Here is a 16,828-nt window from a genome sequence, read left to right as displayed (position 1 = left end):
TCTCTTCATCATGGTGATTAATATTCAACCTTGGGGAATTGGGCTTCCCTGCTGGCCCAGACGGTAAAGAATCTGCCTGCCAATACAGGAGACACAGGTTCAAGCTCTGGGTCAAGAAGATTCCCCTGGAGATGGGAATGGCAACCCACTCCAGTATTCTTGCCTAGGAAGTCCCATGGACAGAGGAGCCCGGCAGGCCTCAGTCACTGGGGTCCAAAGGAGCTGACATGACTTAGCAATTAAATAACCACAGTCTTAATAATTGAACGGTCAGGAAAGCATTATTTGTTCTTCATTGACATAGTAGGAGCACGTGTAACATCAAATTTAGGAAAAATCCTATGGATATTGGCCAAATAACTATACCAGAAGTCAGTGAATATGATTTATTTTTGATGGCATAATGATAATCACTGTTTTGCTACAGGGTAACTAGGGAAAATGGGAGAACAGCATACATCAATAACCCATGGTGAGGCCATTTTAACACAACCAAACAATTGGTTCTCCCTCTTGACTATTAATTTTCTTCTGTCATATTAACATTTCACTCGGTATCACACACTGTTTCATCTTTGTTTTTTTTTTTTTTTAACCATGCTCACATGAACATACATATAAAATGGAATGTCTATATCTTGAAAGATATCAGTGGCCTGCATTCGTTGGTTCCCAAACCTGAAAAATCTACAAGTGAAATACCTTAAGAATTTTTGAGCTTCCCTTCCTTTCTAATACCTGGCTGGAAGAAGAAGTGTTGGAGGCAGAAGAAACACTTTGGCCACGAGGTTGTGACTAACGGGCTTTGGGAAGCTCAGATAATGAAGGGGAAGCCACAGAGTATGGGGAGGGTGACCACCGTAACCATGACATTTGGGAGTAGGAGGAAAAGACAAAAAGGAGAGGGGTTGCATTCAAGGGAGAATCAGGTCAGGAATATAGGTGAGGAGCTCTGTTGTTCTTCCTGACCCAGCTCTCTTGGGGGTCAGTTTGGGGCATGATAAAATGTCATGGACTTGCAGCTGATTCTCACTAACTACACCTAAAAGCCCTTAAACATGACAAAAAGTCTTTCATCCCACTAGTGAAAATAAAAGTTTTAAAAATATAAATATTTGATATAGCTAGATTGGCCTAAATATATTATGTGTTTAGCCACTCAGTTGTGTCCAATTCTTTGTGACCCCATGAGCTGGAGTCCACTAGGCTTCTTTGCCCATGGGATTTTCCTGGCAAGAATACTGGAGTGGCTTGCCTTTTCCTTCTCAAAATACATTATAGTCAACTTATGAATGAGGATCCCAGGAATATTCTTTTGATGAAAGAAACTAGCTACAAAACAGGGACATGTGAAAAGTTGAATAGGGTTGAGGTCAAGTCTCAGAAAGGAAAAGAGAACAGATATGGGGTGGGGTGGTACTGAGACATGAAGAACTACAATAATGCTTCAGAACTTGGGTGCTTCAGAATGTAAAGTGCATTCCCACTGCTATCTCATTTTGTTCTGGTAGCAACTTCCTGGAGTTGGAGGAACCACCCCAGTTTATGCAAGAAGGAAAGGAGACTTCAAGAGGTTGAGTGGCTGGTCAGTCATTACAACCATGGTGATGGGTGAGAAGCTGAAACCCAGGCATCTACCTCAAAACCTAAGCTGTCACTCTGCTGTGTCTTCACTGTCTTTGGCTTTATGATTATTGGACAGACTTCATTTGCAAGAGACTATCACCAACCTTCAATCATGCACTAAAAATTACATTATAGTGTTCAATTATTAAACTTAAGGAAAAAAAAACACAAGTGTTAAGCTATCTCATTCAACTTAGCAATAAATGGAAAGAAAGCTACATTACACTGCACATGGAGAAGACTTCTAGATCAAAAGCAAGTCTTTAACTTTTGCTCAAAACAAATTTCAGATTCAGCTATGAATAGCATGAATTATGAAGACAGTTATAATTAATGCCCACTGCCTAAACCAGAATTCTCAGAAAGTTCAGAATTAAAGAGGGTAAGGTGTCGTTTGAGATGTTTCTTCTCTTCAGGTTGTTCACACAACTTGACTTCAATGTTGCCATCACTGAAGGCTTCTCCTTTGGTCTCCTCAACTGGGTTCTCTTTCCGGGAAAACACTGCTTTCTTCTGCATCATCGTAATCCCTGAATTTCCATGCCTTCGTGCTGGGGATAAGGTTTCTTTTACAATGCAATAACAAACTGCAGATAAAAAATTCTTTTTGAAGTTTTCATTCATAAATGCATAAACAATTGGATTACAGATGGAATTGGAGAATCCAATTATTTGCACTATAGCAAAAATCATCTTGATTGTAACATCGTCATATTCCTTCTCAAAGTTGCCTGAAATAAAAAAGTAATGCTTTAGATGGATATTTGTTTGAATGAACATAAGGCAACATTTTTGTTTATCTTCCATCTTTATGAAACAGTTACACTTGTACAACTATGTAAAATTCTCTGTGAAAAATTCTCCAAGACTTTGGGGAAAGCCATCTGATGTCTGAAGAAGACCCAGTTTTGTAATGTGTCCTCCTTGCTAGAGAATCTAGGCTTACAAGCCCAGCACATGTTAAAGGGCTTATTGCATTTCAACATGATTTCAAGCTTTACATAAACTGGAAGATTCAGTCACCCTTCAAATGTCCACTTGTCTTACAGAAACACGAACATCTGAGAACCAGGTTAAGGTTCAGATGATCAGAGATGATATATTAAGGGTCTAGCTGAAATCCTAGGTGTTATTAAATTCATGTGGCTCAAGTGAGGGTTCCAAATAGGGAACACTCACAGGATGTCACACCTCTCCCAGGGTTTAAATGGCTTAGGGAGACCAGACGGCATAGCGTGGGAGATGCATCTCAAACATTTTTCTTTACCTTCTATAATTACTAAAGATCCGATAATACTCATATATAATTACCCATCACATAATGATCTGGTTATCTTGAAAACTTGAAAGAAACCTAGTAAATGTTTGAGATTTGACTACCCAAGTGAATGGCTAAACATTTCAATGATTCACGGTCCATTCTAACAGGGAATGAACCAGAACTTCCATCAAATGAGAAGGACAGTCACTCACTGTATTCGATCATCATGTGAACAGTGTGGAAAGGTGCCCAGCACACAGCAAAGAGAGACACCACTGTCACCATCATAACAACAGCTCGCTTCTTCTTCCTGGGTCCGCAAGGATACACTGTATCAGTTAACTTTTCCTTGGCAGCTGTGTCAAGTCCAGACCTCTCAGTGAGCAGTTTCACATGTAAATGAAGCTCGTGCATGAAGCTCGTGCATGCTCAGTCTCTTCAGTTGCGTCTGACTCTTTGTGACCCTAAGGACTGTAGCCTGCCAGGCTCCTCTGTCCATGGGATTCTCCAGGCAAGAATGCTGGAGTAGGTTATCATGCCCTTCTTCAGGGCATCTTCCCCACCCAGGGATCGAACCTCTGTCTCTTGTATCTCCTGCATTGCAGGCGAATTCTCTACCACTAAATCATGAGGGAAGCCTCTAATGAAGCTCATGACAGGCTATGAACTGTTTATCATCTTTCCCCTTGCTATTACCCTTATCCCTATATTTCTCATATTACAAATATCCTTAAGATACGTGCTCATTATGAGACTAGCAGCATGCTAGATGCTTGGCACAGATTAATCTTCCTGACAAGCCATTGGACAGATGCAGAACTGAGGCACAGAAAAGGTTAAGTAACTTGCAAAGTCAGATGGCTTTGCAGATCAGAAAGTTGAGAATTTAAACTATAAAGTTTAGTCTGGAGTTAAACGTAGGCAGTCTAACTTCAGTATTTCATTTTATATCGAAGAACACTCACGCCTGTGATAGAAAAATATGGGAAGTCCTCAGGACAGAATTAAAATGTAATCTTCCATTATATAATTAAGTAATATGATTAACCAGGGATTCAGAGTTTTCTCTATTAGTCACGTAAAGGAGATGAACGTCTGCCAAAGATCTGCACATTTTCAAATTTTAACGAGTCGTATTCATTATCTCAACGTGTTAGCCTTTTCTTCGGAGGAAAAGAGAGAACTAAATCAGCAGTAAGTCCCAAGACGCTGAACAGTCTAGCACCCTGTACATGGAGGCGGAGTACGTCTTTATACAAATCGGGCACTAGAGGGCGCTGCACACTTGAAGAAATGATAAACTTCGTCCACCACTAGACTTAAGCTGGTGTCTCGCAGTGTAGGTTATAAAATAAACCAAATGGCCCACAAGTTACCATAGCAGTAACTGTGTTTTTAAATTTCTGTTAGTCCATATGATCAGAAAGTAAAGCCCTTAGGTAAAAATAAAATGTAAAATAATAATTAAAAATAAATACCATACTCTCATTTCTAAAGGACTTTCATACGTATCATCTCACTCTTTTTAGCATCATTCTTTGGGTGTGTATGTGTGTGTTAGTTGCTCAATCGCGTCGACTCTTTGCGACCCCATGGACAGTAGCCCTCCAGGCTCTTCTGTCCATGAGATTCTCCAGGCAAGAATACTGGAGTGGGTTGCCATTCCCTTCCCTAGGGATCTTGCCAACCCAGGGATTGAACCCAAGTCTCCCGCATTGCAGGCAGATTCTTTACCAACTGAGCCAGCCATCAGGGAAGCCCCAAAATAAAATATAAGATAACAATTTAAAATAAATAACATACTCTGGTTTCCAGAGTATTTTTATACATATCATCTCACATCTTTTAGCAACATTCCTTGTGTAGGAGGAAGTATGGATGGATATTATGCTTTCTGGTCGGAGAAGGAAATGGCAACCCACTCCAGTACTCTTGCCTGGAAATTCTCATGGACCGAGAAGCCTGGTGGGCTACCATCTATGGGGTCGCACAGAGTCAGACACGACTGAAGCGACTTAGCAGCAGCAGCAGCAGCAGCAGTACATATGAGGAAAGTCGGGGGCTTGGGAGTAAGGAGATTTATCAGCATCAAGTGGCTGGGAAGTAGCGGAAAGAGGAGAGAGTCACAGCAATTGGTAGCAACATGCAGATGAAAATATAACAATTAAAAAAATTTCAGGCAACTATCTGTAACAGTGACCTTCCCCTCTGACTTGGGAGCTGGTGATCTTGCTCTTTCTTTCTGTCATATGTAAAATTAAAAGTTCAAAGTCAGCGCATGTGCTCAACATAAATTACCAATGACACTTTGATTACATTACTCAGGCATCTGAAATCTCTGGCTACTGTCTCTAAAACAGGTGAAGGTTTTAAACAGGTGAATGTTCCATGCAACACACCTGGCTATTTTTGACATTTCTTTTCCATGAATAGTTCGAAGCACAGAGCCATCTCCAACTCTTTTCTTTATCCAAAGTTCATAGCCAATCTTACTGTACAGGATAAGCATCACCATGAGAGGCAGGAGGAAGAGGATGACAAGGATGAAGGTGGTGTAGATTTTCTGGTGCACAGGGCTGCTCCACTCTTCCAAGCAGCACACATGTTCTTTCTCATATAAGAAGTCATACTTAATCTTTAAAATAAGTGTAATTCAGTTAGAAGAGCCAGAGGCAACATCAAAGCACACAAAGCAACCAAGACTATTGTCAGGCAGGCTTCTGACAATGTTTACTGTGGGCAGATGTTTCAAATGAGATACAACTTTGCTGCTTCTTTTGTTGTGAAGTGTGTTTTCTCCCCTTCACTGCTTAGATTCTTGACAGTTTGATATTTTCTTTTCTATTTTAAATGGAATCGAGGTCCATAGCCTGTTCACTTAAAAACAAAAATCTTTTCCACCTTTTTACATGATAGTCAAGGAAATGGCAACCCACTCCAGTGTTCTTGCCTGGAGAATCCCAGGGATGGAGGAGCCTGGTAGGCTGCTGTCTATGGGGTCACACAGAGTCGGACATGACTGACACGACTTAGCAGCAGCAGCAGCAGCATTAAATTTTCAGTTGAATGAAAGAAAAAACACTAGAATGACCAAAGTATGTATGAAAAAAATTTTATTTTAGCATGCCAGCTAGTTATGCTGCATGCATGCTCCATCATTTAGTCACAGCCGACTCTTTGCGACCCCCCCCCCCGGTGGGCTGTAGCCCACCAGGATCCTGTGTTTATGGGATTTCTCAGGCAAGAATCTTGGAGTGGGTTGCCATTTCCTTCTCTAGGGGATCTTTCCAACCCAGGGATCAAACCCTGTCTCTTGCATCCCCTGCTCTGGCAGGCAGATACTTTACCACTGTGCCGCATGGGAAAGCAACCAGCTAGTTTGCTGTTACATGATTTTGCTTCCTCAATTGTTGATGAGATCAGTTTTGACAAGGCATCAGACTTCTTCCAATTGAATAAGTACCGACAGTCTGCATTTTGTTTCTGAACTGAAAATCTGTATTTTGCTACTGCTGTTTCAGATTGCAGTGATCATGCTGTTCGCAAAGATTTTAGAGAGGAAACTTGTAGCATTTAGATTTTGAGATGAATGAGAAATTAGGATTCGACTATTGCCAATGTACTAATATTCAGACCCAATTATAAGCCTTTGAGGTATATATTATACAGAAAGGCAATTTCTATTTATAAATACTATTTCTAAGAGACTGACTTATGAGTTCAAAAATTAATAAAAACAATTAGAATTTGTTGCTGTTGTTAAGTCGCTCAGTCATGTCCAACTCTTTTGCAACCCCATGTACTATAGCCTGCCAGGCTCCTCCGTCCATGGGATTTCCCAGGCAAGAATACTGTACTGGAGTGGGTTGCCATTTCCTTCTCCAGGGGATTTTCCTGATCCAGGGATCAAACTTGTGTCTCCTGTATTGGCAAGTGGATTGCTTACAACCAAGCCACCAGGAAAACCATAGAAAATGCTAATATGAGAAAAACTAAACATTTAAAGTACATTCAAAAGTCATATATCTGGATAATAGGAATTAAAGTTAGAGAATTGATCAAAATTCTTATCATCTGAGTCACTCTGGAGCTTTACAGATGAGGAATACTTAAGTCTTAACACATATTTCTGCCTCCATTCCCATAGTATTATCATCAGTCTTCAAAGTCAACTGAATGGTGGTGGAGGCGGGATGGGGGGAGGTGGGAAGCTTTCTGGTATTGTTATCAAAAGTATGACAATTCAAGTTTTGATCTAGATGTTATTTTTCAAATGCAATGAGGAGTGAAAGTATTAAACAATAACTGCAAGGTCTGTACTCCCTGGGAAGAGGATATGAAGGTGAAACTTATTCTGACTCATGTAAGCATAGCCCACAGTGGGGGTCACATACTGATGCATTCTAGAGCACAAGGAGAGGCTGACAGCCTCTGAACTATGCACGTTCCCCTGGGGACAAGCAGAGACCTTCTGAGGGTGTGCTCAGATGGTTTCATGGGAACCAATTTCAGACCTTCTATGTCCAAACTCACAATTCTCCAAAAATCTCACTGCCTAAGAGAATGTGTGGGGTGGTGTTGAAGTGTCATGATTCCAGTTCCTTCTTCATAATCCTTCTTCTTTCAGTCTTCACAAGTCCTATCTCTCACCCAACTGCAATCTCACTGTGGACCACCAAAATAAGCATGTGGTCCGAACTATAGATGTCAGTGAAGCCCCCTTGATCAAGGCACCATAAATCCAGGACAGGGTTTTGTGCCTTTCCCTGTATTAAATGGATTTCTATTCAGGGGAAACTTGACATTAGGAAAAAAAAGGTGTTTTGACAGGTGATGAGATGTTGTGAATTCCCATTATCCCCATAGTAAAGGGGAGAAGTGATGATAACTTTAACTTGACCACCCTGTTGCTTCCAGCCCCTGAAAGCTGTCAGATACATCACTCCTGGGAGAGAGCGCAGTAGGAGCAAAGCAAAGAGAACATCAGTGCAAATGGCGACATCACGGGTGCTTCATTTCAGCCGGTGGAGCAATTAAACCATCTTGCATGCTTGCACTCTTGCTAATAGAATTTAGGAGTGAGAACGTGGCCGTGGGAGAGCATATTAATACATTTACTTGACTTGAAAAATGAAATCATACTTGACAGAAAGCAAATCTGATTTGGCTGATCCATCTGACAGAGAGAACTGGTTTTGCCAATTAGATTTAATTAATTTTCTACAAACTAAATGAGTTATATTTTAAAATAATTTAGAGCATATAATAAAATAATTTATTTTTAAAAATGGACACTTCTCCTTGTGTTCTATGAGCCAGAATTAGAGTCCCTATGGGAACTGGGTTGGGTTATTTTTAAAGGTATGGGTTTCCTGCTGGAGATAAGGGCAGCCTCAGAGAAAGGAGTTGGCCATGTCCAACTGTGTGTGGAAGCTTAAAGAAGGGAGTAGCCATTGGAAGCCCCAGGGATATTATTTGCGAGGAACCCATGAAATCAAGAATCAGTCATGAGAAACAGTAATATGCAGAATAAAGGGATCAAAGCTCCTCTCCATACCCTAGGATTCTAGGCCTAAAATGGCTCAAACTGGGGAAAGGGAGACATCTTAAATTTATTTGAAAGTATGGACTTGAGGGATTGTGGCACTGGACTGGATATTTTGATAAGGGAACTAACAATATTCAGTGACCAGTTACTGTTCTTGTGACTGAAAGTGACCAGAGGTATTTTATTCTCTGAATGACCTCAAGAGTTACAGGACCCATTCAAGGCTTCATCCATCACAGTTTCAGAGGTGGTAAGAGACAGAATAAAACTGCCTTCTGTTGTTACCTGTGCAGTCAAGCTCATTTATATACAGGTTGCATCAAACATCAAAGTGGAAAGTGAAAGTGTCAGTCGCTCAGTCGTATCCAACTCTATGCGACCCCATGGACTGTAGCCTGCCAGGCTCCTCTGTTCATGGAATTCTCCAGGCAAGAATACTGGAATGGGTAGCCATTCCCTTTTCTGTGGGATCTTCCCAATACAGGGATCAAACCTGAGTCTTCTGCACTGCAGGCAGATTCTTTACCACCTGAGCCACGAGGGAAGCCCTAAGTCACTTTTTTACAATGCACTCTTGCCTGAGGGCTCATTTGATATCCTTGCCAGGGGAACACTGAGTGTCCAGCAGTTTCTGTTTACCTACACTAATTTAAAAAGGTGCAAAAGATAAGTAATTTAAAAAATTATCCTAGAGGCCATGTGAGCAACCCCCCTAGTGTCTTTGAAGACCACTGTCTACACTAGCCCTCCCAGGGGGGACACAGTCAACTAGGCCCCGGTATAGAGACCAGGTCACCAAAAATGGTGCAGTGTTTTCTTCACTGTGAATCACCACTGCAGGCTGGGCCCAGCGGACAGAGGTGTGAGGGGAACAGAAAGGTTTATCTTTATTATAAAGATACACACAGACTGACACCACCTATAGAAAGTTATTAAGAATCAAGGATTTAAGATCATTCTCAGGTCACAAATTAATGGCTTACATGTTCCAGTTCAAATATTTGCCAGTGACTAAGAGGCAGTGGAAATGCTTATGAAGGAGAATCAACCAATAAGTAGAGAAATGGTTAACATTAGAAATGCAAATCAGAACCACAATGAGGTGCCATCTCACACCAGTCAGAATGGCTGCGATCCAAAAGTCTACAAGCAATAAATGCTGGAGAGGGTGTGGAGAAAAGGGAACCCTCTTACACTGTTGGTGGGAATGCAGACTAGTACAGCCGCTATGGAGAACAGTGTGGAGATTCCTTACAAAACTGGAAATAGAACTGCCTTATGACCCAGCAACCCCACTGCTGGGCATACACATCGAAGAAACCAGAATTGAAAGAGACACGTGTACCCCAATGTTCATCACAGCACTGTTTATAATAGCCAGGACATGGAAGCAACCCAGATGTCCATCAGCAGATGAATGGATAAGAAAGCTGTGGTACATATACACAATGGAGTATTACTCAGCCACTAAAAAGAATCCATTTGAATCACTTCTAATGAGGTGGATGAAAGTGAAGTTAGCCAGAAAGGAAAACACCAATACAGTATACTAACGCATATATATGGAGTTTAGAAAGATGGTAACGATAACCCTGTATGCGAGACAGAAAAAGAGACACAGATGTATAGAACAGCCTTTTGGACTCTGTGGGAGAGGTCGAGGGTGGGGTGGTTTGGGAGAATGGCATTGAAACATGTATATCATATATGAAACAAATCACCAGTCCAGGTTCGATGAATGATACTGGATGCTTGGGGCTGGTGTATTGGGATGACCCAGAGGGATGGTATGGGGAGGGAAGAGGGAGGGGTGTTCAGGATGGGGAACACGTGTATACCTGTGGCGGATTCATATTGATGTATGGCAAAACCAATACAATATTGTAAAGTAATTAACCTCCAATTAAAATAAATAAATTTATATATTTTTTAAAAAAAGAACTTAAAAAAAAAAGAAAAATCTAGAGCGAGCATCAAACTCTTACGATGTAACAAGACACTGAACAACACCAGGAAAGGCATGTTCCTGCTGGCAGGCAAATGCAGAAAGTGACCCTGGAACATTTTATTTTAAGCATTAAAGTGTTAACAATATAAATTCAAGGAAGAGCTGAAAAAGCAGAGAAAACTATCTTAAAGCAAATTATTTTATTCCACTTGAAAAATCTCCAGTGAAAAAATTGAGATCACACAAATTTGCTGTAATGTGCTTTCAGGGAGGAAAATGATTATAAGTAAGAGGGGTGGAAAAACATTTCAACAGTGTGATTACCAATCCCAGCCCCCAGTCTACCTCAAGTCGTTGCACATGCCACATGGGAGCTCCCACGATGATGGCCACCAGCCAGACCAGCCCTGCAAAACGTTAAGATCATTAGAATGCAACTCAGCAAAGCAAAATCCACCTGCACTTAATTCTCTAACCATAAAGACTCCTTATGTTCAAGGGACAGCATCATTTTTTCCCTAGCGCAGGGCAGTGGTCTCCTCACATTTTCCACTCTACCCTCCAAATCGTCACTGGAGCATAAAGAACAGACTTTTGGACACACTGGGAGGAGGGATGATTTGCGAGAATAGCCAGTGGGAGTTTGATATATGCATGACACAGGGAACCCAACCTGGAGGGAAGGAGCAGGGCGGGAGGTGAAAGGGGTCTTCAGGAGGGAGGGGACACGTGTATGCCTATGGCCGATCCATGCCTATGGCCGATCCATGCTGATGTACGGCAAAAACCATCACAATATAAATTATCCTCCAATTAAAAGTAATTAAGTAACTAATTAAAAAAAAAAAAAGCTGTTGCTGGATAAAGTTCAAATTCCTTAAAAGGGTCCCGGAGGTTCTCTACAGTGTTGCTTGCCTCTCTGTGTCCTGTGACTTTTCTGTTCACGTTCTTCATGCCCGAGTCCTCTCATGAGGAATTTACAGAATTGGTCTCAGCTCCCATTTCCCTTGGCAGGAACAGATTGGGCACCTACTATTTGTTGACTGGATGAATAACATAAACATGATAGAGCGAATCCTCTATAGCTTCTTAAAGTTGAAATTATATTTATTTTAAGCATAGTTATACTAGCATTATTTTCTTGTTTACAAAACAAACATGTATAACAAAAAACCAGAGTACTTTTTTCCAAATTTCCCATTTTCCATGAGTTTGTTGAGGGGATTACTTCAATGATGCATTCCCTAGCAAAGAACAAAAGAGAATTTTAACATACCAGGGCAAGGCCAGAACGAAGAGCACTGTTTTTGAAGAAAGTTTCCCAGCTCAAACTCTGCTTGCTCTTTCTGTATTGAGTGGGAGCATTTAAAAAAACACTGCATTGCTGTAGATCTCAAGGAACTGAGACCCACTTAAACTGTGATTGGAATTTATTATAAAGATACACACGGACTGACACCACCTATAGAAAGTTATCAAGGATCAGTGATTCCAGGTTGTCCTCAGGCTCACAAATCATTGTCTCTATTTCTGTCCCCGACTCTCTCTTCATTGCGACATACAGCCATTCTCTCTTAGTCCAATCATTATTTTATTGTTATCTCGTATCCAATCATTTTTCCAGTCTTTAGTAGAAATTCTGGAGGCATTCAGCCTACCTGACTTAGCTCATTACCAGTTCTCTTGAGTCCACTGTCTGCTCAGTGATAGAAGGGCAATAACTCGTATAATCTAGGCAAGGAAGCCTAGCAGGTTCTGCCGGCTGAGGCATGGGGGTGGGGGATTCAGCTAGAGGGTGGACCCAGTGAGGGGGCGGACCCAGTGAGGGGGCGGACCCAGTGAGGGGGCGGACCCAGTGAGGGGGCGGACCCAGTGAGGAGGCGGACCCAGTGAGAGGACAAGGCTGGTTTCCAGAGTGACAGAGACAGAGGAAGACGTTAGTCAGTACTGCAGGAAAGCCTCCTGGGGAGATGAATCTTCTTGATTTAAACGTTTTCTGTCTCCTATGACTTTTTTGAGTAGGAACTGACTTGGCTGCCTATTATCAACTTTGCCTTCAAATGTCAAAACTCTCTTTCCTTCTCTTTTTAAAAATAACTTCCGCCCTCCATGTATTTCTTTCCTAACCCTCTTTCCACACCCACATGCTGTTTTCAGATGTTCTGATGGTGGAAACATGTCAATTATTAAAAGCCAAGAGGTCTTTGAATTCTTTTTCAGGGAGAATGTGGCATAAATTTGAAGATAACTAACAATTTTTCCCTCTATGGGCTTATCTATTCAGTTCAAACTATTTCAAAGAGTTTAGTGTAGCAAAACCTTCAGGAGTTCTTTCTGTAACTCTACTATCCCATGCTGGCTAAATTCTTACAGCAGAAATAAATGTTTACTCATTCCTCTCAAGTGAGATATTAGTAAAAATTGCTCTCTTTGATTATCATATTTGTTGTTCTGAAACCTCTGGTTATTCAGCTATAGTGCATTCAAATCTCACTGAGAACCACATTGAAATTTTAAATGGCTCAATTATAATTACCAAATAAAGAAATTTTTCCATTTCACTGTGCTACGCTTTAGGACATTGCTTTCGGTTTACATACATCACAGGACACACGGTGATTCAGAAACGGTTACAGCAAGCTGGGGATTCAGGAGGGCCTGAAGCACAGTTAGGATGTGAATGAAACCCACCTTTGTCAGGCTTCTCCAGCACTTGGGACCCAGTGTCCTCACAGGTCCTGCCGCCTTCTGCTGCTGTGTACTCCGCTCTGAGACTCGTCTAGGCAGCACCCGTGTTCCCCACTCTTCTAAACACACCTTCCTGGCCTCTGTCAAAAACTACCTGTTGAAATCTACTTGCTTCTTACCTCAGGACGACAGCTGACTAATCTAATGAATATTAATGTGGAGCTGACACTGCCAGATTGTAGGTCAGCTGTGTGCCTGTGTGCGTTACGTCGTTTCAGTCATACCCCACTCTTTGCAACCCTATGGGTGGTCGCCCACCAGGCTCCTCTGTCCATGGGATTCTCCAGGCAAGAACACTGGAGTGGGTTGATGTGCCTTCCTCCAGGGGATTTTCCTGACCCAGGGATTGAACCCGCATCTCTTATGCCTACCTGCACTGGTAGGCGGGTTCTTTACCACTGCTGCTGCTGCTGCTAAGTCGCTTCAGTCGTGTCTGACTCTGTGCGACCCCGTAGACGGCAGCCCACCAGGCTCCCCCGTCCCTGGGATTCTCCAGGCAAGAACACTGGAGTGGGTTCCCATTTCCTTCTCCAATGCAGGAAAGTAAAAAGTGAAAGTGAAGTCACTCATTCTTGTCCAACTCTTAGAGACCCCATGGACTGCAGCCTACCAGGCTCCTCCGTCCATGGATTTTCCAGGCAAGAGTACTAGCACCACCTTAAAAAGTTAGGAACAGCAATTCAGGGAAATCTGAGAGGAGATTTTCAGTGCTGAGCTAGGCCTCTAGAAGAGAGGGGAGGGGAGCAGTAAGTTCGGAGATGACTGAAACCATGAAATGACACCCCAGTGCCTACAAGACAGACAGGAGGTTCCTCCTCTAGTTCATAAACATGGTTCACATTACAGAAATTCTCTTTGTTCTGTAATGAAGCACAGCTTTAATGCTGCCAGGGGCATGTCCTCACCCAGCATCGTGAAAGCCCTTCGGTTGGTGTACTGCCACTTCATTTTAAAGGGATGCACCAGCCCCTGGTGTCTCTCTACAGCAATGCAGGTCATCGTGAGGATTTCTGTCACGACAGCGGTGGACTGGACAAATGGCACCATCTTGCAAATGAAGGCACCTGCAGCAAGGTACCAGGACAAGTTAAGTGGCAGCAGGAACAGAAGTGTTACTTCTCTGTCATTATCGCAGTGGATTCGTTCTGAGCCTCTGTTTAAAAGTTTTATGACTATAATTACACAGTAGATACAAAATAATTGAGAAAGTTTGTACTGGATGATATTTTCTTTCCTTAAGTGGATTTCAAGTTACTAAATGATGTGTAATTATGTATAGTGGGATGATGAAAGGACAAGTAAGTATCTGGCCATTGACAATAAGCAGAAGAAAATCAGTGTGACCCTTCCTTGAGAAAAAGCCAAGTTGGTATTAACTGGTTTCTTGGGGTCTAAACCACAAAGTGGTTCTTGATTCTTTCTTCCTTTTTGGTTCCCTGTCAAATCATAACAAAGGAATAATTTTCACCAAAGGGCTCTCTGATTTCTTCTTTTATCTTTTACTGTCCTTTGACTTTCTGTCTAAGACTTAATATGCAGATTATACCATTATGCTCTTAACTGATTTCACATTCTCTAATGCAAAAGTCTCAAAGTCTGTGAGCATACTTCATTTGATATATATAATATTTTAAATTAAAATATCTGGATGCATTGCCCATATTTATAAATTTCTTACACTGTGTGTCCAGCCCCCTCACCACTGGTATTTGTGAGATAACAGTCTGACATTTCTGCTCTTGAATCCACCCTGCTCATCAATACCAAATTAATTACTTTGAACTATCTGAAAAGCATAAGCTCAGGGAGTATAAAAGTTGGAAGAGACTTCAGTCCACTTGCTCAAACCAGAGATCTTCTTTTCGCCTCCTCTCCCAAATGCTCTGCCTGGCTCTGCTTAGAGACCTAAGGAAGCCCTCCTTGCTGGCACATCCTCACTTCAGGTCTTCACATGTCTTTCCCTTCTGCTTGGAATGTTCTTCCCCAGGAGACTATTCCTCACACCTTTCACCGAAGTCTTTGCTCAGATGTCACCCTCTCAATGAGGCTGACCTACGTGAATAAACCTGTTGTCCCTACAGCATGTCCCTTGCCACCTCCTCTCATTCTACACTTTTCCCATAACTCTTCCAATTCCAACATGCTATGTAATTTACTGACTTGATTTATTGTTTATTGACAGTTTCCCCAGGCCTGTGCATGCATGCTTAGTTGCTTCAGTTCATGTCCAACTCTTTGTGACCCTATGGACCTTAACCCACCAGGCTCCTCTGCCCATGGGATTCTCCAGGCAAGAGTACTGGAGTGGGTTGCCGTGCCCTCCTCCAGGGGACCTTCCTGACCCCGTGTCTTCTCCTCCTCCTGTGTCTCTTGCACTGGCAAGTGGGTTCTTTACTATTAGAGGCACCTGGGAGGAACTTCCCCACCCGGACTAGGATGTAAACACTCTGAGAGTAAGGGTTTTTGTCTCTTTTTGCACTGACATGTTCTAAGCATTGAGAATGGTACACAGAAGGCTCTCAACTGGCATTCACTGAGCTGAAGAGGATGAATGACTAGCAAGCTCTTAACCTTGTTAAACTGACATCATTCAACTTCGGAGAGGCTCTCGCTGGGAAAAGGATCTTTCAATAATTTCATCCACTTCTTTAATTTTTCTTTCCGAGAGTTTTAGAATTAACCAACTATCTTTCCCAAAGAGCAACTCTTCATATATTAAAAAGATACTTTTATGTCATGCTTACGTCTTTTCCAGTTGCCCCAGCTACTCCTCATGACATGCTCTTCAGATCTTTCAACTCCCTGGATACCTTCCATTGAACTTTCTCAGTCTGTGACTATGTGGCCCAAGAGGGAACCCACCATGCTCAGGATGTGGTCTGGATAAGGCAGAAACTGTAGGGCTGTCCCGCTTCCCTGGGTCTGAACATCTTCTGTGCGTGTAACTGAAATACACATCAGCTAGAATTTTCAAATGGTTGGTGTCTGTTGAACTTGAAGTCAATTTGAAATTAATTGGGTCCATTTAACAGAAAATTTCTGTTAACTCAAGATTTCCTTAATTTCCATCTTGTGATTTAGTTAAAAAAAAAAAAAAGACCTAATGTCGCTAGAGATACTTCCATTCTAATCCTTCTCGGAAGCTCCACATGGCAACCTAAGAGCCTGTCCCACACACTCCCAATCTCTGTTCCAGATCCTCAAATTCCAACCCTGTTCAAAGTTAAGGCCCTTCTTTTCCAGCAAGATAGTTTTGAGCTAAATGCAGTAATTTATCAATACTTTCAGTACCCATATTTTTCACTACTTGAACACTGACCATATTGTGAATGAAATAGCTTACCTGAAATCCTGTTTTGGATGTGACATTTGAAAAAATGAATATATGACCAAATTATTCATCTGGGTATTTCTCCTCTTTTTTTTTTTTTTGAAAATTTGATCAGAATTTCCTTGATTCTTTCAGCCAAATTGATTCTTTCAGAACAAAAGTTGGACAGACTAAAGCTAAAGAAATACCACAAGAGACTTCCCATGAAATGGACATGGATCCATTATCAATACATTTTAGGTATAACTCCCCAAACAAAAATGATTGTTGTAGTGTTATCTTATTGTAATGCTTCCATCCTAAATCTACTCAACACGTCCATCACAATGGTATGGAAAATTGGTCAGCTGATACACTCTGATCTTG

General features: G+C 41.7%; 1 protein-coding gene across 1 annotated transcript in view; it reads right to left on the bottom strand.

Annotated features, from left to right (window-relative positions):
* Window positions 1-265: 265 nt before the first annotated feature.
* QRFPR (pyroglutamylated RFamide peptide receptor) overlaps window positions 266-16,828 on the bottom strand; it is a 52,250-nt gene continuing 35,687 nt past the window's right edge. Inside the window, exons 2-6 of the mRNA XM_040237375.1 lie at window positions 14,037-14,195; window positions 10,729-10,790; window positions 5,287-5,522; window positions 3,100-3,197; window positions 266-2,357 (exon numbers count right to left, since the gene is read on the bottom strand). Of these exons, the coding sequence (XP_040093309.1) occupies window positions 1,957-2,357; window positions 3,100-3,197; window positions 5,287-5,522; window positions 10,729-10,790; window positions 14,037-14,195 (956 nt within the window). The 3' untranslated portion in view covers window positions 266-1,956. The remainder of the gene's footprint in view (window positions 2,358-3,099; window positions 3,198-5,286; window positions 5,523-10,728; window positions 10,791-14,036; window positions 14,196-16,828) is intronic.

Source organism: Oryx dammah, unplaced genomic scaffold, assembly GCF_014754425.2.
Source record: "Oryx dammah isolate SB20612 unplaced genomic scaffold, SCBI_Odam_1.1 HiC_scaffold_3, whole genome shotgun sequence".
NCBI lineage: Eukaryota > Metazoa > Chordata > Mammalia > Artiodactyla > Bovidae > Oryx > Oryx dammah.
The sequence above is the reverse complement of the archived record's forward strand: the minus strand, read 5'-3'. Positions and strand labels throughout refer to the sequence as shown.